The sequence below is a fragment of the Crocodylus porosus genome, unplaced genomic scaffold (assembly GCF_001723895.1).
Source record: "Crocodylus porosus isolate Cpor-Errol unplaced genomic scaffold, CroPor_comp1, whole genome shotgun sequence".
Lineage (NCBI taxonomy): Eukaryota > Metazoa > Chordata > Crocodylia > Crocodylidae > Crocodylus > Crocodylus porosus.
In genome coordinates, this window is record NW_017728906.1 from 103986039 (window position 1) to 104010000 (window position 23962).

At 43.4% G+C, this 23962-nt stretch overlaps 1 protein-coding gene across 3 annotated transcripts in view; it reads left to right on the forward strand.

The window, feature by feature from the left end:
- The window catches only part of NALCN (sodium leak channel, non-selective), a 451383-nt gene that overhangs the window by 274940 nt on the left and 152481 nt on the right, over nucleotides 1-23962 (forward strand). For all 3 annotated transcript variants that reach the window (XM_019529699.1, XM_019529701.1, XM_019529700.1), the window contains one exon: nucleotides 1938-2012. In XM_019529699.1, coding sequence (XP_019385244.1) covers nucleotides 1938-2012 — 75 coding nt within the window. The remainder of the gene's footprint in view (nucleotides 1-1937; nucleotides 2013-23962) is intronic.

The following is a 23962-nucleotide window of genomic DNA, read 5'->3' on the forward strand; positions in this document are numbered from 1 at the left end:
TCATGCCAGTGATGATGCATTGTATCTGATTTCTGTCTTTCCTTACCATTTTAAAAGGCCACTTTAACATTTCACTGTGACCTCTGCACTAAAATCTGTTATAAAGTACTGTTTAATTATTTGGCATATTTAACATGCTTTTCATAGCAGCTGCAGAAAAATCTGTTAAATACTGATAGAGTAAATTTGTGTCCAACCATTCTTCCTTCTAAACATTTATGTATTAAAAAATTGTTTAGACAATATAATAAGGAATTTAAAGTTCATATCCCTGTGCATAGGCATATTTATTTTATTTACTTATTTTTCAGAAGTGCCTATGGCACATAAATCTAAGTTCCATTTGGAAAAGCTGTGTCACTGAAAGTCAGTGAAATTAAGGTTCCTGGATGCTTGTTACTTTTGAAAACGGGATGTAGGTTGATAACAGAAAAGGCCAGATTTACAAAGATATTTAGGTGCATGGGGAGGCAAAAAGGCTCTTAAGTGCCGAAGTCACTTTTACAAGATCTTTCATACTGTTCTCAAGGAAAAATAATAGAGTTTCCACCTGGCAGTTTCATGGCATATTCACTCTGGGGGGAGAAACTTCATGTTATAGTCTCACCCCTAATAATGCAAATGCTTATTGTGCAGTAGTGCAATTTGGGGCAGGGTGAACAGGACAGCTGCTATAGGCACTGACTTGGAAGGGCAAAAGAAGCAGCTGCAACCAGAAGTTACTATTGCCCTGGTGCCCTGGGTGCCTGGCTGGGCACGTCTACACATGACACTACATTGCCATAGCAATGTGCTACAGTGACATAGCATTGGTGGTCACAAACCGCGATGCCACAGCTATGTTGCTGTAGCGATGTGCTCTCTCCTTATAACGCACCACTACAGCAATGTAATAGCTAAAAATAACTGTGTGTGTGGCCAGCACAGTGCAGTATGGGCTGTTACTGTGCCATCATTTAGGACTTCCTTTTGGATGCACCCGCTATGTCCCTGTGCTGTTGCTTATGGCTGTGCTTAACTCCTATGAGCAGTCCCTTTAAAATCACTGCAGCTAACTGTAAAGTTAAGTACATACACATTTACAATTTCCTGATGTAGGGAAATTGGTTGAATTGTCTATGTTTCCCTCCCCCATACACTGGTCACCCTGTACTAATCTCCTAATTCAGTTAGCATCAGTCATATTTTGGGCTCCAATGGCCCATTGTTAACACACATGCCAGTCAACACTATGCAGTTTCAGTAGTTCACTATGCATTATATTTAAGTTGTAGGTTCATGAGATTCTTTCTACTAAAGTTTTATGTAAATGGGGAATTACTACATAGTAAGCTAAGGTGCAAATTAATTGTTCACTAATTATGGCACACTAACACTCTATATGGACACTTTTAGCACTGTAAGTTTTGTCACCATTATTCCAAAAGATATACATCTCATCTAAGGAGTATGGTCCTTTTCTACCCAGTGAAATGCATCTCTCTCCTATTCATGCAATACTCAGCCTTGGGTAGGTGCACGTAGGACTCCAACTGTTTCAATGGGCAGCTTTATGCATATTTATTATGTTACAATCCAGGTCACTGGTTTCCTAGGTGAGTGCCTATGCCTCTCATCTATTAAATAGGTCCCCTTTTTCCTCCTTTTCTATTTTGTTGCCGGTATGCATGTCCAGATACATGTGTCATCTACAGAGCGGGGTTACAGGTCCAGGAAGAGATTTCCTATTGCCACATAGGTGCCAAAAATGCCATGTGGGTGACTGAGACAACTGAAAAGAAATAGAATATACCCATTGAGTAAAATCCTAGCCCTACTGATGTCAATGGCAAAACTCCCATTTATTTCAGTAATCAAGATTTTACGCAAAGTACTTAATTGTGCTCTTTAAGAAAAGTAAGACAAATTTAAAAAAAAACCTTTGAATTGTTTTTCAGATTCTACTCAGCTTGTTTGTTGCTGTTATTCTGGACAACCTGGAACTTGATGAAGATCTGAAAAAGCTTAAACAAGTAGGAATATGCTTTTATCTTGCTGGAAATATTTGCAATGAGACATAAAACACCATGAAGATTGTGCATTATATGTTTAATAGACAATAGAATGTATGTTAGAACATAGAAATGTGTTAAGTAGTACATAGAAAACTATGAGGAGACTTCTGAAGTGGCACGGACAGTAAAAGTCATTTTAAAAAGTCATTTTAAACTGTCCAGCCAAATATAGCTAACACCATTTAAAAAGTCTTGATGGATTATCAAGGATTTATTTATTGAGAACTAACAAGGTCCTTGGTCCATTTTACAAAGTTTACAATAAAGCCTAAATAGTTCTAGCATTGTGTTTGCACAATTCTCTTCTGCCACTTGGATCCTCAGCAGAGTTTATTTAAGCCATAGATTTTGAGTGCCATGCTACCAGAATTTTATCACCAAAGCTAAAAGAGTGAATTCCATTAGCCAATAGCTAAAGTAACACTTTATAAGTAATAGCATCTCAGAAGCTCTGGTCTAGCAGACAAGCAATTACATGAGGATGTAGCACACTGTTATCCATTGTGTTACATAAATAGAAAGATGTGATGCAAAATACCTAAATGTGTCCATAGTCTTCAGCTATATGTGAATTTACCCATTTTGCGAACACAGTTACATATTTAGACCATAAAACTTGAGATAATTTTTGTATTATCCATTTGTGTCTTCATTGTGCCTGTTATCACTGATTTTTTTGTTCAGCTCTCCCTTTAAATTATCCACTTCATTCTTTTAGCCAGATGCTTATTATGATCAAGTGCTTAATCCTGCTCCTGTTGACATTAATGACAAGCTCTTGACACAGAATCAAGGCTGAAATGGAAAACTGTTTATTAATGGCTTATTGTTTAACATCTGAAATACTGAAAAAATATTGTTCATAAAAAACGAGTATGGAAATATTCTCTTTCATGTGTTGAAAAACACCCCCGCCTGTGTTGGGCCCCTGGCCCCAGATGCAGGCTGGGTGCACCCTTGAGGCACACTTCCAGGTAAGGCACTTTGGGGTGCCTTTCTTCCCCAAATCCATCTCTTCTTTTCCTGCTTGATCACTGAGAATCAGCTAAAGTTCTCTGCAGGGCCAACCCCTTGGCCTGTGATGCCTCAGCTCTACCTGTCTTGCTCATCTGTGGTTCTGAGCAGAGGGAATTCAGCCAGCTAGAAAGATCACACACTTGTCTGGTCATGTGCTTAGAAGAGATGGATTCCATTTTCCGTGGCAATGGGAAAGTTTGAATTGGTCAGATATCCTAGAAATATGTATCCCTGATTGCAATCCCTGATTCTTATCCTCCCATCAAGGCTTCAAAGTTCTCTTGCCAGCTTGCTTTTCTCAGTCAGGCTTGGCCAACAGACCTCAGCCCCACTGTACCCAGGAAGACTGAAAACCAAGCCATGCTCTCTCTCTTGGCAGGCATGAGTGAGTACTGTTGCTTGTCTGGCTGTTAACATACAGTATCCCCTCATACTATGCCTGTAATTTTTTGTCCTTTCAGGGTACATGTTTACCAAACTACCAGCTTCTCAAATGTGTGTATTGGTTAATCCAATACAGAGGTGCCACGTACATTGGGGCTCGAGAACCCTGACCCCCCTTGGGAAGAGCACTGTCACCTGAAATCCATAAAACTTTCCACATGTCCATTATCTTAGCAAAAATGAAAGTTGGCACCTATGATCCAGTATACTCTCTCCCCCATAATAGTTTGACTAGCAGGGTTTCAAGCATCTGGCCCTTCTTTTAAAATATAAATGTATCATTGTTTGGCGAGATCCTGGCTTCTTGTGCTGCAGAGCAGGACCTTATGGGGACCAGTAAACAACCCAAGTAAAATGCTGATTCTCAGAACTGTCTTTTCCAAGTGTGAACAGTTGAGGGATGCCCAAGTTAATCACCAGGGATCTGGGTTTTCCATTTCCCATGGAAAAAATGGAGGAAAAATGTAGATTGTCCCCTTTAGCTGAGAAAAACAGAGAAACACGTGGATTTTAACAGAGAAACACGTGGATTTTGCTCTTTTGCAAAGAGCTCTTTACAGGTTGGCAGAGTTCCAGCCTGCAAGAGGTTAGGGGGAGTGTAAGGAAGATGGTCAGGCAGGGGGTGCCATGTGCATGTATATACACATGGCTGTCAGGCAGCCTGGAAAGCAGCTCCTGCAAGGGGGGCTGGGGGAGCAAGCAGGGGATGGGGCCTGGTGGGCTCCCCCCACCTCCATGGTTCCCACCCTCCTTCTCCAGCCTCCCCTCCCCTGCCCACCTCCTACTTACCGGCACGGAGTCCAGGTCCAGCTCCCTGCAGCAGGAAGTGGGGACTGCCCAAATCTCCGAAGCTCTCCGAATCTTTTCCGAATCGGTTCGGAAAGCTTCAAATCAGGGCACTGAACTCAAGACAGCTGTGTAAGTAGTGCCTGTGGCAGAGCTGCAGGACCTAATGAAAAACCCCTGGGCCCAGTTACAGGGTTACAGAGCAGTCAGCCAGAAGGGGGTATAGTGCAGGGCTCCACAAGCCTGGGTCCTGAGCCTTAGTGAAGGAATCCCAGAATGTGAAGGGTGGCCTTGTAAGTGGGCTCAGAGACAGCTAGCACTGGTGGGCTGGTGTCAGCTAATAGAGAAGAAACCCAAAAAGGAGGGTTTGGAGGAGAAACCCAAAATGGAAGGTTTGGAGGCTACAGAGAGATGCCCCAGGGGCACTCTGCACTTTGATTCCTGCAAGGGTTAAGGACCTGAGGGGCTAAAGTCAGTGATGGAGGAGCCCTGCAAGGGTCAAGGGCCTAGTGGATTAGAGCCAGTTTAGGGCAAGAAGACATGGCAGATAAACTTAGAGTAAGAGCTGTGAGGCATGGATGTGGCTATGGGGGAGCCTGGAGGCAATAATTATGGTCGGGGAGGCATGGAGTGCTCTAGTTATGAGGACTCACATGATAAGGGGGCAAGAGAGGGGCCTGCCCTGAATAACTTTGCTGAGGGTGAACAGCCTAGAGGACTGCTTTGGGGGCTTGCCCTGTGAACTGTTTTGAGGCAGAGGCACACCCTGGATAACTGTGCTGAAGGTGAAGAATTCCTGAAGATTGTGTTAAAGAGGAAATGTCCTAGAGAAACAGTGCCTTGGAGAAACTGTTCTGCAGGCAAAGAAGCCTGGAGAGACAATGCCAAGAGGGAAAGTGCCTAAAGGAACTACTTTAGCTTCCTAAGACAGCCTCCCAAATCCATCATACCATTTAATACCAAAGGTATGGTAGATAGGAAACAGGAAAGACAATGGAGGCTAAAGAGCACAGTAGGTGGATCTAATTATTGCGGGTGTCAGTCTGGGATTGGAGCCCCAAGCCTGCTACATGTAGAAAATGGGGTTCAAATCCCTTCAGGATGACAGGATCTAAAACTATAGTCTTCTAATTACTGTGCTAGGTTCTTGAGCAAGGGGTGACCGCCACTGCCCTCTTTTTTTAGCTTAAATTAGTGCTGTTGATCCAAACTGGAACTTCTGTGAGCCTACACAATGGATTGCATCCTTTTGCAGAGATAGTTGCTGCTCTAGCACCAAACTGCACTGTGAGGGATGTTAAGACATGGCCCAGGTGCCTAAGTGATCAAAATGTAATACTGCTACTTCTGAGTATGTGCTTAAAACAGGTGGAGGGACCTAGAAATAATAAAGTTGGAAATTGAAGTGCCTAATATGACTTCTCTCTGCTGGGTGAACTTGAACCATTTTTGGCTTCTAAAATTTATCTAAGTTCAGTTTAGGCTCATCCAAGACTAAACTAGAGCACCAGTTTGCCTTACCCTATACTGGCTCCATAAGGTGGTTTTAAAAACGTTATCTGTCTTCACAACGTGTTTGTGATTTTAATGTTTTTCTTTATGTTTATAACCAACAACATTCTCTTTGGACTGCTGCTAAGTATTGCTTAAATTATTCCATTCCTATATTTTACTTCAGTGTAATTTAACATTATAGCTAGTATTTTTTTGTTTCAGAGAATATGTACAGTGAAAGTAGTTAAAAATGTGTTGTGGAAATGAGTGATTGTACAACCAATTAAGTGACTCAAAGAGAAAAGGCTGCCCTTGAGGTAAATGTGATGGCATCCCTGGCTCAGTGCTGATAGCGGCTGTGCACTATTATACTAAATTATTGTTTTTCTTATCACCGAAGATAAAGCAGAAAGAGCTTTTAATTCAGTGGCATTTTGACTTCTGCATTATAAACCAACCACAGGAAGAAGAAAAAGATTGTGGGGTAATTGTGGCTTTTTAATCATGACCATTTCAGTAATGCAAATACTTTATGTATCACTGCAGGTGAATTTCTTTCTTCCTTCCTGTAATCAAAGGTTGAATGGGATGTAAAGAGATGAGTCAAAAAACCTGACTAACTAATATATAAACATATTGATTCCTTAGAAATGTCCTGTTTATATTGGTTAACTGCATCATTCTGTTAAAAAAAAGCATTTTTCTGACAATTAACGATTCTCTGGGAGAGGCATTTCTAAACCAGAGATCTCTTTGAAACCAGAGATTACTCCTGGCTATTCATTCTTTCTAGGAAATGCCCTGGATCTCACTTGTTTTCTTTGGTATATTTCTTTCTTTCAGATGTGCATGGCAGGATGCCAGATTTTTGGGATCTGGGATCAAATTTGTCAAACTTCTTTGTGTATCTACTAGTACAGGTAGCTGGATCCTGGGCTCCCTGGGATCTTTAAAAGGTGTTTGGGAAGCACAGCAGTGCCACACTTTGTGATCTCCAAAGCCACACTTCCCATTTTCATCTTGCCAGCACACAAAGATCAGGGGCCCAGTCTCCAGACCAGGGCTCCCCAGACACCCAAAACATCAAAGAGCACCAAAGGAAGTACAGCATCAGAGACAGGTCCCTGATTCTGTGCTTTCCACAACTCCCAACTGTCTTGCCAGCACTCAGGGTTCAAAACCCATTCCCCAATCCCAGACTCCCTGTGTCCTAGTACATGCCAAGGACACACATGCAGCTGGGCTACACACAGACCTTTTAAATGTCCCAGCATGCAGAGAGCCAAGAATCAGGGAGTTGTTCCCCATATGCTGGCATGTTCAGAGGGTATGGGTAGGGACCTACCTAAATCACAGAAGTTCACGGTGCAGTGGCTCTTTCAATATCACTCTTTTTGCCATGTGCCCTCTTGTCACTGAGTGGCTGAGACAATTCATGCCATGGTTTTTGCCTCTCAGCCACTTCTTATGCAGTTGTTGGTGTTTCCAGTAGTAATCTGAAGTCTCACCCTTATTCTCCACCTAATATCAAGTTCATTTCCCAGCAATACATAGTCTCCTTTTCAGTCTTCCTATCTCACTGCATATACCAGCCTTCTCCATCCTTCCCAGTTTCCTTAGCCAGCTAATTTCAGTTCCTCTCTTTATGCCACTTTAATTCCTTGTCCCTTTGCCAGCCACATGCTCCTTTTCCCCACAGGCTCCCCAATGTCTCACCCTTATCTCCACTACATTCACTGCAGGAGAGGGACATCAAGAGCACAAGATGGGCTCCCTGCTCTGAGTTCTGGAGCCCAGGCCTGGCCTGTAGCAGCCCAAAAGTACAATTACAGAGAAAGTCCTTAGTCAACTGAAGCCTCAGATTTGAACTTGCCTTGTAAATATGACCTCTTCAGAGAAACAACCTGTGGTGTTTTTTCCTACAGGAACAGCAAAATCACAACCTTTACACAAATGCTATTATCCTGCAAATGTCAAGCCCCTGTTCCAAGGTATAGGGGAATTAAAACTTCTCAAATATAAAGTGACAGATTTAATTTTTTTAAGATTAACAAACCAGCATGTTTCCCTAGCCATATTCTCAGAAATGCTGACCTATTTAGGCTGAAATTTCAAAAAATAAATATATGTTAGTGTGAGGCAAGCCTGATAGGACTAGAGAGACAGAACACAATCAAGTTTCTTAAGAAGTAGCTAACTGACAGATCTCAAAATCTTGCTGTTGGAGGGAATCATCATTGAAACAAAGTGTTCTGAGTGAGTTTTCACAGGCAGCAGTACTAGGCCTGATGCTATTCAGCATATTCATCAGTGCTCTGAACGTTGCTATAAAATCACTGCTGATAAAATTTTTAAAGGACACAAAAATCAGTGAAATAATAAATAATACAACAGGGGAGCTATATAAAGTGCTCAGGATTCTTAGTTAACTGGGCCTAGTATACTGGTTCAAACAAAACCTTCAAATGCAAAGAACAAGGAATGAAGTCCATACCTCTTTCAAGGTCCCTTCCAGCCCTTGATTTCTATGATTCTGTGATTTAATAGACAAGCAACTTAACATGACTTCCCCGTGTGAGGTTGTGGTTTAAAAGAGTTGGCCTTTTAGAATGATGAATGGGAATAGGGGATGATCCCACCTCTGTGTACAGCATTGGTGAGACGGCTGCTGGAATACTGAGTGAAGTTCTGGGGTAGAATGCCCCATTTGTGCACATAACTGGCAGCTTTCCAGCTGCACCAGTGTCCTTTTCAGCATTTTTGCAGTTTCTGTTTCTGTTACCTGTGCAGTGTAGATGCAGTAGTTCAATAAGCTATGCAGTGCCTGGGCAGGTACACAGCTATATATGTACACCTGGTGTTCCTGCATAAGTTATGACTTTGTAGCTAGACACAAACCCATGGCTAGCAAGTGTTAGATACCAAAAGAAGAAAAGAACCCTCTTATGTGTTAGCCTCAATAAATTAGAAGTTAGGGGACATGCTCAGGAAATGAGAAATACAGGTTCTAACTCTTCCACCCCTTCTATCCAAAGCAGATTCAAACCTGCAGCTCTCTAGCTTCTAGCATAGTACTCTAACCTGAGCAGCCAAAAGAGGAGGTGATGTGGGGCCAAAAGAAAGGTGACAGGCTTGAGGGTATGCAATACAGTGGATATGTCTACATGTGAAATTAATGCCATGTAATAAGCTCCAGTGTATATTGTGCTGGAGTTTATTGCTCCTGGACACAGTATCTTCATATCTGCCCTGGACCACAGCACATTGAGCCAGGCCAGAGCAGCCCCAACTGTCAGAGAGCGAGAGGGGCCAGCTGCTCCAACACAGTGCAGCATGCTGCAGAGAGGTTGGCTGGGGCACAAGGGTGATCCAGTGCAAGGCTAGCCAGCAAGCAGCCCAGTACTGAAGCACCCTCATGCCCTAGCCAGCCCCATAAGTGTCTACACGTGCATTGCTGCACAGTAAAGAATGCTGCCATAGGATAGTACTTGTGTTTACAACATCTTGTGTGTCACCACTGAGAACAGTTTAGCATCATCCTCTTAGGAACCACCCTTCAGGTAGTTAAAGGCTGCTATTAAATCCCCCCTCAGTCTTCTTTACTGCAGGCTAAATAAATCCAGTTCCCTCAGCCTCTCCTCAAAAGTCATGTGTCCCAGCCCCCTAACCATTTTCATTGCCCTCCACTAAACTCTCTCCAACTTGTCCACATCCTTTCTGTAGTGGGGGGACCAAAACTGAACACAGTACTCTAGATGTGGCCAGCCTTGAATAGAGGGGAATACTACTTCCCTCAGTCTGCTGGCAATACTTCTAATGCTGTCAGCCTTCTTGGCAGTAAGGGCACACTGCTGACTCATATTCAACTTATTGTCCACTGTAACCTCCAAGTCCTTTTCTGCAGAGCTGCTGCTTATCCAGTTAGTCCCAAGCTTGTAGCATTGCATGAGATTTTTCTGTCTTAAGTGCAGATCCTTGCACTTTCCCTTGTTGAACCTATGAGATTTTTTTGGCCCAGTTCTCCAATTTGTCTAGGTCACTCTGAATCCTAACCCTACCCTCCATAATATCTACTACAGTCCCCAGTTGGGTGTCATCCATGAACTTGCTTAGGGTGCATTTCATCCCATTTCCAGATCTTTAATGAAGATATTGAACAAAACCAACCCCAGGACTGACCTGTGGAACACTCCACTTGATACCAACTGCCAACTAGACATTGGATGCAGATGGAAGTGACAATTTTCTCCTGATCTGGCTACAGAAAGCAGTTTATAGCTGTGACTAAACACAAGTGCATGGCTGCAGACAGCTTCAAAAATGGCTGATCAGGTGAAAATCTGACCCTGCATGACGTATCAGATAAAGACATTTCAAAATGTAGCACCTTTTGTCATTTGTGTCTGTGGAGCTCCTAACCTGTCATTTTTTTTTGAATTAGAGGGGGAAAAGGGAGCAGAGGAAGTTCACTCTGGGGGGTTTTCTCACCTCAGGGGCTCCAATACACCTGCCCCACCTTTCAGCACCAGCTGGGCAGCCCCAAGAATGAGCTCCTTCCACTTCCTTTCCCCCATCCCATTCTGAAAACAGTGAGCACTGCCAGAAAGCCCTGGCTGTTGCTTTGGGAACCTGGCTACCAAAATGTTGGTAATGGCTGGGGACAGATATTGTAGAGACATACAGGGAATTAATGGAGGGTGGGCAGATAGGGAGAATTTTACAGAAGGCATGACAATTTTGATATTTAAGAAGGGCCAGGAAAATGTGTTAGGCAACTGGAGGTAAATAACCCTTTTAAATGTAGACTACAAATTGATGGCAAAAGTATTGGCCAAGAGAATGTGTGACTGTTTAGCAGATATGATACAAGAACAAATGTGCATCATTCCTGAGAAGAAGATATCACAGACCCTATGGTTAAGGAGATGTATATTGGATATTCACGAGAGGAAAAGAAACATAGTAATAATGAATCTAGACCTGGAAAAAGCTTATGATAGGGTTGAACATGATTTCATGTTTGAAGTATTACAGGGGATGGGGTTTCCTGCAAAGATGATCAGATGGCTCAAAGTGTTATATAGTAAAGCAGGAAGTCAAGTACTGGTAAATTGTTACTTGAGCAAAGCATTCCTCATACAAACAGGGGTAAGACAGGGACACCCTCTGTCCGCCTTTCTTTTTGTGTGCTCAATGGAGCCATTGGTGCAGAAGATTCTTGATGATAAGCTGATAAGTGATATGAAAATACAAGGAGGAAGAGAAGTTAAATGTGCATTATACATGAATGATGTGAACATAGTGGCTCAGGACAACATAAAAACTGAGACGGTATTGAAGTATCCTGAGGACTAAGGGGGCAAAATTAAAGATGATGAAAAATACATTGATGGATGTGGATAACTGGGAGAATTTGCAAAGGTTTGGGCTGCAGGTAGTAGAGTGAAATCAAGATCTTAGGAATCCCAGTGGACACAGAAGGGAAAGGAACAAAGGCATGAGAGAAGTTAGAGGTAAGAGTGACACATATCTTCGGATTGTGGAGTGATTATTATCCTTCAAGGGTAAAGTGGCTGCAGTGAAAATAGTACTTTTATGTAATTCTTTACATAGGAGTGGTATATCCACTGTCTTGGCAACAGATAAGGAGGGTACAGAGGTTGATATCCATTTTTGGTGGGGGAAGTAAAAGAGAAAGGGTAGCCAGAACAGAGCTATACAAAGTCAGGGAATTAGGAGGCTTGAGAGTACCAGATCTGGAAAGTTTTGTGTATGCTTATAAGTATGTTCAATAAAGAGGCAACAGAGGGGAAGACTGCAAGTTTCTGTCATTAGCTGGCAGGAAGAATATTAAAAAGATGAGGCTTGTACAGTGGAGATTGGAAAAAGCCACGGGCATGGCAGCCATCGGTCAGCTATGCAAAGATGGAGAGCTTTATATAAACTTGATGGAGTGGCATTAGAGTGCTTGAAAGACCATAAGGTGATTAATACGATAGAAAGAAAGATAAGTTAATAATAGATGGGGTTTTGACAGAAAGATGTGTGGAAAAAGGTGACAGATAATAGACTGAAAGGAGAACATACAGACATTATATGGATGATGACACAAAATGTTTTTCCTGTGAGAGGGATTCAGCATAAATGGGGTTTGGTAAGATCAGTGGTATGCCAGAAAAAGGGATGTGTGTCTAAAGAACCTGTACCTTAGATAGAGTGAAGACAGCAAAAGGAAAGTAAAAGCATTCTGAAAGAAGGTGGTACATGGGTGGAAAAGCAGGAAGAGGTGTTGGAGGAGAGGAAAAGATTTTATGAAGAGCTGTATCAGAAGAAGGAAATAAACAGGGAGAAGACAGTTTTGCTGGAAGAGATTGAAGAGAAAGTAGTGGAGAAGGAAGTAAAGGAGATAGAAGAAAAGGTAAGCAAAAGGAAGTGGAGGAGTGCTTAAAAACCTTTAAAAGAGGGAAATCACCAGGAGCAGATAGAATGCCTATGGAATTTTATGAGAAGTTTTGGGTATGGGTAAGGAGAGAGATAATGGAAATTTTTGAGGAAATAGTGGAAACAGGAGAAGTGGGGAAAGATTTTACAAGAGGCATTATGATCTTACTATTTAAAAAAAAAGGGAGAAGGAACTCCTGAAAAAGTGGAGACAGATTACACTGCTTAATATGGACTATAAGTTAATGGCCACGGTGCTGGCTTTGCAAATGAGGAAAAACCTCCAGAAGTTAATACATGAAGACCAAGTATGCTCAGTACCAGGTAAAAGTATCTCCAAAGCAATCAGAGGAATCAGAGATACCCTGTCCCACATCCAAGAGAGGAAAATAAACACAGATATAGCAAACCTAGATTTAGAAAAAGCATATGACAGAGTGGATCATGATTGCATATTCAAAGTGCTAGGAAAAATGAGGATCCCATAGAAATGTATATATTGAGTAAGGTTATTGTATAGAGGAGGGGAGAATCAAGTCCAAATTAATGGGCATCTAAGCAGGGCTTTTAAAAACTATGCAGGGGTGAGACATGGGTGCCCTCTGTCACTGATACTATTTGTGTGTGGCATGGAACCATTAACACAAAGAATAAGAAAAGACAAAGTCATACATGGAATAAAGGGAGGGGGAGAGGTAAAATGCATATTATGCAAGGATGACATAATGTAGTAGAGATGGATTTTCAATGGAAAGCATTCATCAGAGTATGAAGAAATGACAGGGGCTAAACTAAATAAATTGAAAAGCACTATAATGGAAATAGGGAACTGGAGTGATTTGAAAAAGTTGGACCTTCAAATAAGAGAGAGAGAGAAATCAGAGTGCTAGGCACCCCAGTAGACACCAAGGGGAAAGGTAATACAGCATGGGAAAAGGTGATGGCAAGGCTACAGCAAATACTTTGGTTATGATCTGAAAAGACCTTGTCCTTTGCCAGAAAAGTGGTGGTGGTTAAGGCTGTGCTACTGCCGATTATTCTATCTACCCACTGATATGGCAGCGGATAGCAAAAGTACAAAACTAAATGTGTGTGTTCTTTTGGATTGCCAAAACAAAAAACTTGGCTATAGCTGAACTGTACAAAGCAAGGGAGATGGGAGCTGGGGGATGCTGGACTTGGGATTATTCATCTTTGTGAAATATGTAAATGTGACATGCAAGGCAGTTATGGAGGGAGAGGAGATAGTAGTGCACATCACCTGATTTCATGCAATTTTGGTGTAATTTTGAGAAAATGGGGAGTATGTCAGACCTCTTTAAGAGTCCATTCACATGGCAAATGCAAGTTCATTACATCAGAATGGAAGGATTCATGCAGAGGTATAAAATAAGGAAGGTAGGCCTGGAAGTCCTAAGGGATCATAAGAAATTGATGAAAGCAGTAAGGGAGAGATACAGGATGGCACTGGTGGGCAACGTCATAGAAGGGCAAGTGAAGAAGGTGTGGGGAACAGTAGTGGGTAATCAACTAAAAGGGGAACATGTTGACCTAGCATGGATGGTTGTAAGAAATGTCTTGCAAGTGAGATAGGTGCAACACAGATGGAGCTTGACAAGCTCATCAAGTAACCCACAGGAAAGGTGTAGAGAAGAAATGGTGGGATGTGTTTGAGAATATACATATGCAAAGGGGGCATGGGATAGGGTCCATCACTCTCTGAGTGTCACCAAAATAAGCCTATTTTTAGTGTTGGAGATGGTACTGTATGGACTCATACCAAAGGGACTGGAGGAAACATTATTAAGGACTTTATAAGCATATGTTAAAACTAGTTTATAGAAAGTAAAAAAAGAACGTAAGAAATCTCTGGGTTTTTAAGGGGTTGGCTTTCTTTAAAAGAGAGTGCCTGAAGCTGGGAAGGATGAACTGAAATACTATATCATTTGGAACAAGAAAAAGATTAGAGAAGAGCCAGAGAAGAAGTGGAGGAAAAAGGACTGGACACACTTATTTCACTGAACCAACAGAGAGGACTGATGGGAAGAGTGAATAGTTTCAGGTGGCTACTAAGTATAGCAAGCGCTTGTCCCAGGGGTGGTCATGATGCCCCATGGTGGCCGCTCGGCCCTTGCCAACCTGGCTCCCTTTGGGCACTATCCCCATCACTCTTCTGCCATGCCTTGATGTTATCTTTGAAAAAAAGGGAGGCTGCCCCAGGACTTCCCAAACTGGGTCTCACTCCTATGACCAGAGGTGTCAGTGGTCATTGCCTTAAGAACTAATTACATGGGCTACATCCTCCTTTATACCCACTCCTATGCTTCACAGATGGTATGCTGACGTGTGCCCTTCCTGGGCTATGGGCTCCCAGCCCCAGGGCTATGGGCTCCCAGCCCCAGTCTTCTCTTCTCCTGGACTATGGGGTCACTGGTCCCCTTGGTCTCTGGCTGTGGCCCCCAGTGTTTAAGTGCCGCCTCCCCGCCAGCCCCGGCCCTGTTCCTAGGCCAGGTGAGATGCCTGGGCTCCTCTGGCCTCACCAGTCTCCAACTGTGGCCCTGCTCAGCCTTCAGCCCATCTCTGAGGCCTGGCCTAGGGCAGTGAAGCCTTCAGGCTCCCGGGCCCTGCTGAGAGCCACCTCTCTGAGTTACTGACTCTGGCATTATGGACACCTGCTCATCCAGGGTTCATGCTTTCTCCTTCTGGGGGCCAGGCCCTCTAGTCCTCTGGCCCCTCTCTCTCTGGGCTAGCTGGGACATCCCCTTTGTCACTTCTACAGTCACCAATTGTTATTCATCACCAGCCCTCTCCAGCCATGGCCTCAGTCCCTCAGGCTCTGCTGTATTCTGTTACTGAGCTTCGGGTATCGTGGCCTTCTGCTCTCTGCCTCCATGTTATGGGCTTACCCATCCCTGTTCCCGGGCCTATCTATTCCAAGACTTGCCTCTCCAGGCTATGGGTTCACTCACCCCTATTCTCAGGCCTGCCCCATTGCTGGTCTCGGTGCAGATTATCCTAGCTCAGCTGTTCTGCTACAAGCCCTGCTACAGCCGTGCTACCAGGAGCTCCCCTCTCTCTGCCTTCCAGGGCTAAACTCCCTGACCAGCTCAAGCCCTGGGATTATATGCCTCAAGTCCAGCCCCTTCCTGGTCAGGTGACTTTCTAATTGGCCCTTACCACACCTGCAGGCTACTTCTCCCTCAGCCTCTCTCCTCTTAAAGTGACAGGTAAACCAAGCACCCTGTCACATGGAGGTAGTAGTCTTTCTTGGGGTTTTGTTTGAAGAAAAACAAATCATTCTATGTGATTATAAGATAAGGGGCTTTTTCCCCATTCCAACTGGAAGAAAAAGCCTCATCTTATCTTCCAGTAAATACAGTATAACAAAAACCTCCTAAACAATACCCCAACTTTTTAGACCGTAGTATGAACATGAACCATCAGTGCAATGCTGTAGCCAACAGGGCATAAAATACTCAACCAATGTACTTCAAGCAAAACCAGGGAAGTGATTCTTCCACTTTACTTAGCAATGGTGAGACCACAGCTGGAGTACTGTGTCCAGTTCTGGGCACCGCACTTCAACGTGGATGTGCAAAAGCTTGAGGGAGTCCAGAGAAGAGCCACCCATATGATCAGAGACTTGCAAGGCAAATCATATGAGGGACTTGGGTCTCTTTAGCTTAAAAAATAGAAGGCTGAGAGGTGACTTGGTAGCAGCTTACTGATGTATCAGGGGAATACATCAGGAGCTCACCAGGGTACACTTGAGGAAAACCAGGAGTAATGGCCACAAACTCCTGGAAGACCGTTTCAGGCTTAACATTAGGAAAAACTTCTTCACAATTAGGGTGTCCTAGCTATGGAATAAACTCCCTCCCGAGGTGGTGCGATCACCTACCCTGGAAATCTTCAAGAGGAGACTGGGTCACCTCGCTGGGGTCACCTGACCCCAGTTGTCCTTCCTGCCTAGTGCAGGGGGGCTGGACACGATGATCTTGCAAGATCCCTTCCAGCCCCTAACAATCTATGAATCTATCTATGAAACTTTCTTGATAAACACTTGCCCATATAAAAATGTCGTACTTTGCTTCTGGAAGATGTCTGAAGTCAGGTTCTGGTGGGCTACAAGGGGAAGGGAGTTCCAAAGCTGAAGAACAACTACCAAGAATGATCTCCTACACATTTTCATCAGCAAACTTGGTGCTTGCAGGAGGTTACTCTTTGGTATTGAGATGGATCATAAAATGGGGGAAGATGGTCTCTTATGGCCCAGACTATTTAGGGGCCTTATAGGTCAAAACCAGCCCATTGAATTATTTCCAGGAAGCTACTGGAAGCCACTGTGGACCCTGGCATACTACAGAGTAATGTGCTTCTGGGAACCCACCCCTGTTAGAAGGAGGGCCACTGCATTCTGCACCAACTAGATGTGGAAAAGCTTGAGAGAATCCAGAGAAGAGCCACCCATATGATCAGAGACTTGCAAGGCAAACCTTAGGCTGCACAAGCTTCCAGATAGTCATTGAGGGCAGCCTCATGTAGAGTTCATTAAAGTAGTCTAGCCTCAAGTTTATGAAAGCATGGATGATGGAGGCCAGATCCAAATCTGGAAAAAGGGTTGAAGCCTTCTCATTAGATCCTGTTGATGAAAGATGCTCCTAGCCATTACTGCCCCTTGAAGATCTAGGTGCAGCAGAGGATCTAGGAGTACTCCAAGGCTGCAAGCTTGACGAACAAGTGGAGACTGAACACCATCAATGATAGATGCCCCAATCCCTCCCACCTTATAATGTCTGCCACCACCACCTTTGTCTTGTCTGATTCAGCTTTGCTGGATTTAAAGATTGTATTTTTACAACATCCACATGAGTAAAAAGAATATTATTGTTCCTGTTTTATGAGCGGGGTGCTGAAGCAGAAAGAAATTAAGTGGCATCCCCAGGTTTACACATAAAGTCCTAGGTTGAGGTAAAATTAGAACCCAGGTCTCCCAAGTCATAATGAAGGTTGTTCATCCTTTTTTAATTTTGGTATCTCACATACCTATAGTTTTACTATTTCAAAAGAACATTCCTCTAGGACAGATCAGATTTCTGTTATATCATCAAACATGTGCTAACTGTGCTGTCTTATGCACACTTATAGCATAAGTACAGATGGTACTCATTAATGAAAATATTTTTCTCAGTAGATGAACTATTACCTAAACACAGACATTCTTTGAGGAAATGACTATTTGTAGAAGAAACATTTTTCTTCTAATTTAATGAAAATCCCATTTTCACCAGGAAAGGTACATATCCATCCCGCATATTCATATCCAGCACATTTTGCTTCATTCCACTGATTTTCCCCCCTCAAACTCCATGTCAAAGCAGAGCACAAAGCAACTACAGAGGTAGAAAACAAACCTCCTGCCTTTATACACATACCACCATGTCTCTGTACTTTTAAATAGAACAGATGTTGTCCATAGCTATCTTCTGTCTTTCAAAGTTCACTATTAACTTCTTGATGCTGGAAATAAAGATGGTGGTATTTTTTCCCCTCTACAAACACCTAGAAGTCCTGTCCAGCACTATTGCTTCCCTTAGTCTAAAAGCCTTTGTTTTTTTACAGCAGCTGAGGTCTCAATAACTCCCATTGACTTTAGTGGTGCAAGATCAGGCTTTTATAGTTCAGAATCTTTACAACAAAAAGACAAGATGCTGTTCATTGAGACTTTAGTGACATTTTTGATAGAACATAAATAGCATCTTACTGTGAAATCAGAGAAGAAAACAACTCTGAGCTATTGACCTTACTAAGAGAGCAGCTGCATAGATGAAGTGCATTTTAATAGTTTTTGGGTGCCATCAAAAACATGAAAAAAGTGTAGAAAAATGTAGAAGTAATTTACTTTTTGTTGTTTAATCTTTAAAATAGTCAGAAAAATGGGAAAAAAACTTTTAAAACCTTAAACATAGGTTTCCCTTCCCCAGCTGTTGTCTCTAGCACTTACTTTTATTCCATTTTCCTTGTTTTAGTTCTCAGGAAACAAAGTAAACTACCATTTGCGTCTCACTAGGCATTTGCCTTTGATCCTTTGCTGCACTATGCAGTACTAAAGATTGAGGACTCCTCAATTAAATTACATAGAGGGAGAGTATTTGATATTTTCTGAACATTGTACAGGACATTTTTGGCACAGATATTCCATATATGGATTTCAAAATGTACCCCTTTGTGTAAGAGGGAGTCAGTAAACAGTTAGTAAACGGAATCTAGAAATAAAGAAAAATAATATCTGAAGAAATTGTTGCTCATCTTTTAATGTAAATCTTTTTAAGTAGAAGAAATAATTCAAACAAGAGATTTGGATGTTCAGATGATACTTATGTAAAATGTAGTACAATTGTGAGGGTGCTGACTATAATGAGGATCACAGGTGATCAACCTCTTGCAGTGCTAGGGCTTTTGATAAAGTAAAACAACATTTCCCTCATCTGGAACACTAACAATTCAAAATTACAGTTCCACAGGAGCCCTAATTCATCCCTCTTACTTACATAGTAGTGTTTTGTTTTATTTGCCAGGCAGAGAAAGGAACATTTGTAGTCTCTGCCATATATTCATATGTAGTTGCTTGCTATTGTGAAGTGATTATTTTTGAATATAGTTAGAAAAATATTTCTAATACTCTTGGATTTTCAGGCCTGAGAGCAATTAATCTAATGTTTTTAACTAAAGTAAAAAATCTCCAAAGAATGGCAAACTTTGTGCACTAGAAGAAATACAGTGTAGAATTACTTTCAATTAAAAAAATAGATTTTTAGAATTCTGGAAATAAAAGAAAATGTGACAATCACTATCAGTGTTTTACTAGTGCATCCAACAGAATCAGAATTTTGAACGGCACTGTCTTCAAGTTTAGGAAGAAATATGCAACCAGAAATAAAATGCTCTTTTAGACAGAGGATAGTATTTTCCAAAGTGTCTGAGAGAAACACAAATACCACTTACTTGAGAGGAACACAAATATCACCACTTCATATTTTGTGTTTCTCAACTGTTTAGGCACTTTGGAAAACCCCTACTCGTAGGGTAATGGCACATAAACAAGTTACTGGGAGATGATGTATGAAATACAGTGTGACACCTATTCTACAATGACAGCCTGAGCACTGCTGCTCTCTGGGGTGGTCTCAGCCTGGAGAAGAGCAGTAGCCCAGCAATGGCAGTAGCTGGGGCTGGACAGGCAGGTTTCCCTTCCCTGCCTTGTCCCCTGGGACAGTGTCAGCAGCCAAAAGTAAGCCCAGGGTGGGGGGCAGACCCCCAAAAGCGGAAGGAGGTCGGGGGGAGGGGAACCTTGACAGGCAAGGAGGAGCCACCAGCCCAGATTGGATCTCTGCACCCCCCAACCCCACGGATTGGGTCCATTGTCCTCTATCTCCCAACACCCCAGATCCCCATCTGTCCTTTCCCTCATGACCCCAGGTTCCTTGTGGCTTCTCTGGCACTGTCCTGGAGGAGCAAGCAGGGAAGGGGAATATGCCTGCCTAGCCACTGCTGCTGCCAATGCTGCTCTCTGGACTAGGTGGGCAGCTGGCCACAAGTAATCTGGGAGACGTGGCAGGCACAGGTACACCACATGGACCAAGGGAGGCAGGGAGAATCCTGAGGTGCAAGGAGGAACTCTGGGGTGGGAGGGAACAGGGGAAGCCCTAGGGAGCAGGAACCAGGGGGTAGGGTGAAGCTTGGCATGAGAGAGGAGGTGAAGGAGGGGGATTCTTACCTTTCAGTTCTCAAGGCCCCTGCTGGCCTGGAAGTGTGACTGCTCCAAACTTGAGGTATCACTAACACTGATCAGCATCTGAAGAGCTCAAAGTTTAATGTGTAACAAGACATTTAGAATAAGCACATGCAAATTTTAATATTTTAGGAGTGCACTGATAGAGATTTTTTGGGCCAATACCAATGGTTGATTTTTAACGGGCCATATCAGGTGGTACCAATCCAATTACCAATATGCAGCTGGGCAGCTTGGAGAGCAGCATCCAGCTGGTAAGTCTGTTGTAGGGGAAAGGGTGAGGGAGGAAGGAAGGGGTGTGGAGGGGCAGGTTGAGGCCCCTGCACTGAGGGAGGGAGTGAGGCAGGGGCAGAAGCTTCACAGCCAGGGCGGAACATGGGATGAAGCCATGAATGGCTTGTCCAGGGGCTGCGAGGGGCAGGGGTGGCTCCTGCCACTGCATGCACTCCAGGAGGGCAAGGGGAGGGGGATGTGTGCCCCCAGATCCACATGCAAGGTAAGGACAGGCTGCCACTGAGGGGTGGGGATGGCTGGGCTGGGCTTCCCCTCGGCCAGGAGCCACAGTGCTGGGACAGGGGCTATGGAGGAGGGGGGGCTGCAGCCACCCCAAGATTTGCCACATCCATGTTGTAGCACTGCTGCCGCCTGCCCCAAGTGCAGCCTGGCCCAGCCCCATTGGGAAGAACCCAGTGCCACCAATGGCCCCAGTCTGCAGCAGCAGCCTGCCCTTCCCCCATATGCAGATCCAGGGGCACACGGCCCCCATGCTCTCCTGGGATGCGCATAGTTGCGGAAGCTACCACCCCTTCCCCGTGCCCACCGGATGAGCTTCTCACACCATCCTGCATCCTGCCTCAGTTGTGTAGCACCTGCGTCTGCCCCAACTCCACTCAATTTTCCTTATATAGATGATCCAATATGGGACTGATGTATCAGTGCATCTCTAGTAACAACACTTAATTCCACCTGCCAAAAACCCATAATTGGCAGGTGTTAGATATTATACAATGAATGCTCCTATGTTCTATCCCCCCCAAAAAAATTGATTAGTGCAATTACTCAGGAAACAGGAAACCTAAGTTCTCCCTGTCACTTGCAGGGGGTTTGAACCTACTTCCCCACACACAGTGCTCAAACCAGCAGGCTATACCTTAGGTATTATCCTGTCCGTTCACCAGCCCTCTTCTTAAAACTAGTTCCTTTGGCAACAAAGAGAAGGATATATGAGAGGCTATATGAAGGGACATACTAAAGAAGAAAGAAAATTGCCTTGAGTTTATTCAGGGAACTATCTCTCAGTACAATGGATGCTACTGTTCAAGGAAGCATGCTCTGTGTTGTAGCCTAACCCCTAGTCCCCAGTGGGACAGAAACTTCCCCATTGCTCTCCATCTATTTTATTGAATGACAATTAAAGGCAAGGTGCAATGGCTCAATTTCAAGAGGAAGTCTGCAAAGTGACCATGATGGCTCATAACCTGTGCAGTGGTGGTAAGAATGCTGTACTAGAATGTTAAAATGATACAGGTTCAAACATCTTCTAGGTACAGGGAGCCTAGAACCAGATCTCCTGCTTCGTAAGTAAGTGTGATGGGGGGATAAAATTTACACTTTCATAGTTTTTTATCAGTTCTTATGCTCAGGTACATGTGCACAATGTACCTACTCAGCCACCATGCAGCACATGGAATATATGCAGTAGCCATATGGATGCTTATATATTCACACTGCACATGGAATAGGACTGCAATCAGTGCATTATTAGTGCTGGAAAAACTTCCATTTAGATATGAAAGTGAAACAGGATTCTACCCATAGGCTTTTCAAAGCTTAGTTCTTCTGCTCGTCTTTCCTCTTTCTTTTTTCTACTTTTTTTGTAAGAGGCTACAAAATGTAGTTCTTAGTAATTGCTCATTGTAACAAGTGGGAGTTACCCCCGCCATGAGGTAACCTGCAAGGCAGTGTGGGACTGAGGCTTTCTGGTGCCCCATACTCGCCCTTCACTGGGGAGGCATATCCTAGAGACTGCCCTGCCACCAGCAGTCCCACCACACCATCCAGCACTAGCAGGGTGTAGTTTTGGGTCATGGCCCAGGACCAGGAGCCTGCACCTTCCCCATAGCTCCTTCCTGGTATCTCCAAGATGTTATGAGCATCAGCCCCAACCAGGTGATGCTGTCTCTGCAACTGCTTGCAGCAGACTGCTGGCTTCACTACTCAGAGCCATGTTCTTATAATAAACAGCTGTTCCTTGTTCCCCATCAGGCAGTTGTGCCTGATTGGGAGTGCAGCCACCTGCAGGCTGCTCTGCTGCTTGCCCATGCCCCTGTGAATGTGCTCTGTTACACTCCTACATTCCAAAGGTTCTGTCATGTAAGATCCCATAAAGTTTTTTTCCTGTCTCAAAATGTATGAGGCCAGTAAGGGGATCAGTGAAAACTGTGAGAGCTTTTAAAAGCAAATGAAACCTAGTCCTAATCATGTGCACACCAAAACCGAGGAGTAGTTTCTTTCAGAAAAAAATCCATTTCCTCAATCACAATCTCAATATACCCAAGACTGTTGGGTATATCTACTTGTTCCCACGTGCAAAGAAAACAACATATGCTCAGGTCTACATAGTTGAGATTCAGGGGAACTGCATTTGAAGAAAATGGGTATTCCACAGCATCCTAGGTGAACATGGGCTTGTAGAGGCAGCTATTTTTGGCAGGTGAGAGGAATGTGGTGTTACCCATCTTGGATACATTATGTGCACAAATTGTAGTGGCAGAATTAATCCTAAAAGATAATGATCCGAGTAATTGCTTTTCTGAAGAATATGAGTGTTGTTCCATTGTTAATAACATTGTTAATGTCTGTGCTATAGAATGCAGAAGCCAGATTTTCCTGTAGATATATGGATTTGTTAACTAAGGTTGATACATCAGGTTCAAGGTCCTGAGTATTTTAAATGAATATTCTAAAGCTCTTGATCTCTCATTTCATTTATTGTATTTCCCATCTTTCTTCCCTCCCTTTTCATCAGTATTCATTTCTCTAGTTTCCTCTATACACAATGGCCCTTCAATAACTAAAAAAAAATAACTTGTATCAGTTGTTAGAACTAGTTTGCATAAAGAAAAGGTTAATATCTGAAGTATTCAGACACACTTTCACATCCCTTATACTCCGGGGACTACAATCCTCTGCTTTTAGGAGGTCAGGTCACCCCCATTGCTTGCCTGTTCATTTATACCCTTAAAAAGTTTGAACCATTACTAAACACTATAGTCTAATGGGTTTATCAACAAAATAATGTTGTGGATACATTTACTAGATGCAAACTTCCTATTTAACATAAAGATCAATTCAAAATGTGTCCTAATATTCAAAGTCCCTAGTCAGCCTGACTGTTGATGGTGCATGAGAGATTACCACTCTTACCATGACCAGGTCCTCCCCTAAAGTTGAACACTATTAAGACAGTAGAAGGAACTTGAGAAAGTACTGGACCTATGCTATGGGATTTACTCCCCCAAGAGGTCAGAATAAAGATGATACTAACCCTTTCTGGAGCTCATACTTTCATAGTTTCATAGTTGGTAGGGTCAGAAGGGACCAGAGCAGATCATCATGTCCGACTCCCTGCCATGGCAGGAAAGAGTACTGGGATCAAACGACCCCAGCAAAGTGTTTGTCTAGCCTTGTCTTAAAGACCCCCAGGGTAGGAGCCAGCACCACTTCACTTGGAAGTTGGTTTCAGATCTTAGCCTCCCTGACAGTGAAGTAGCATCTCCGGATGTCTAATCTGAATTTACCCTCTGCCAGCTTGTGACCATTATTTCTAGTCCCTCCTGGTAGTGCTGGGGGGAACAGGGACTCCCCCAATGCCTGCTGGTCCCCTCTGACTAGTTTGTAACAGGCCACTAGATCCCCTCTCAGCCTTCTCTTG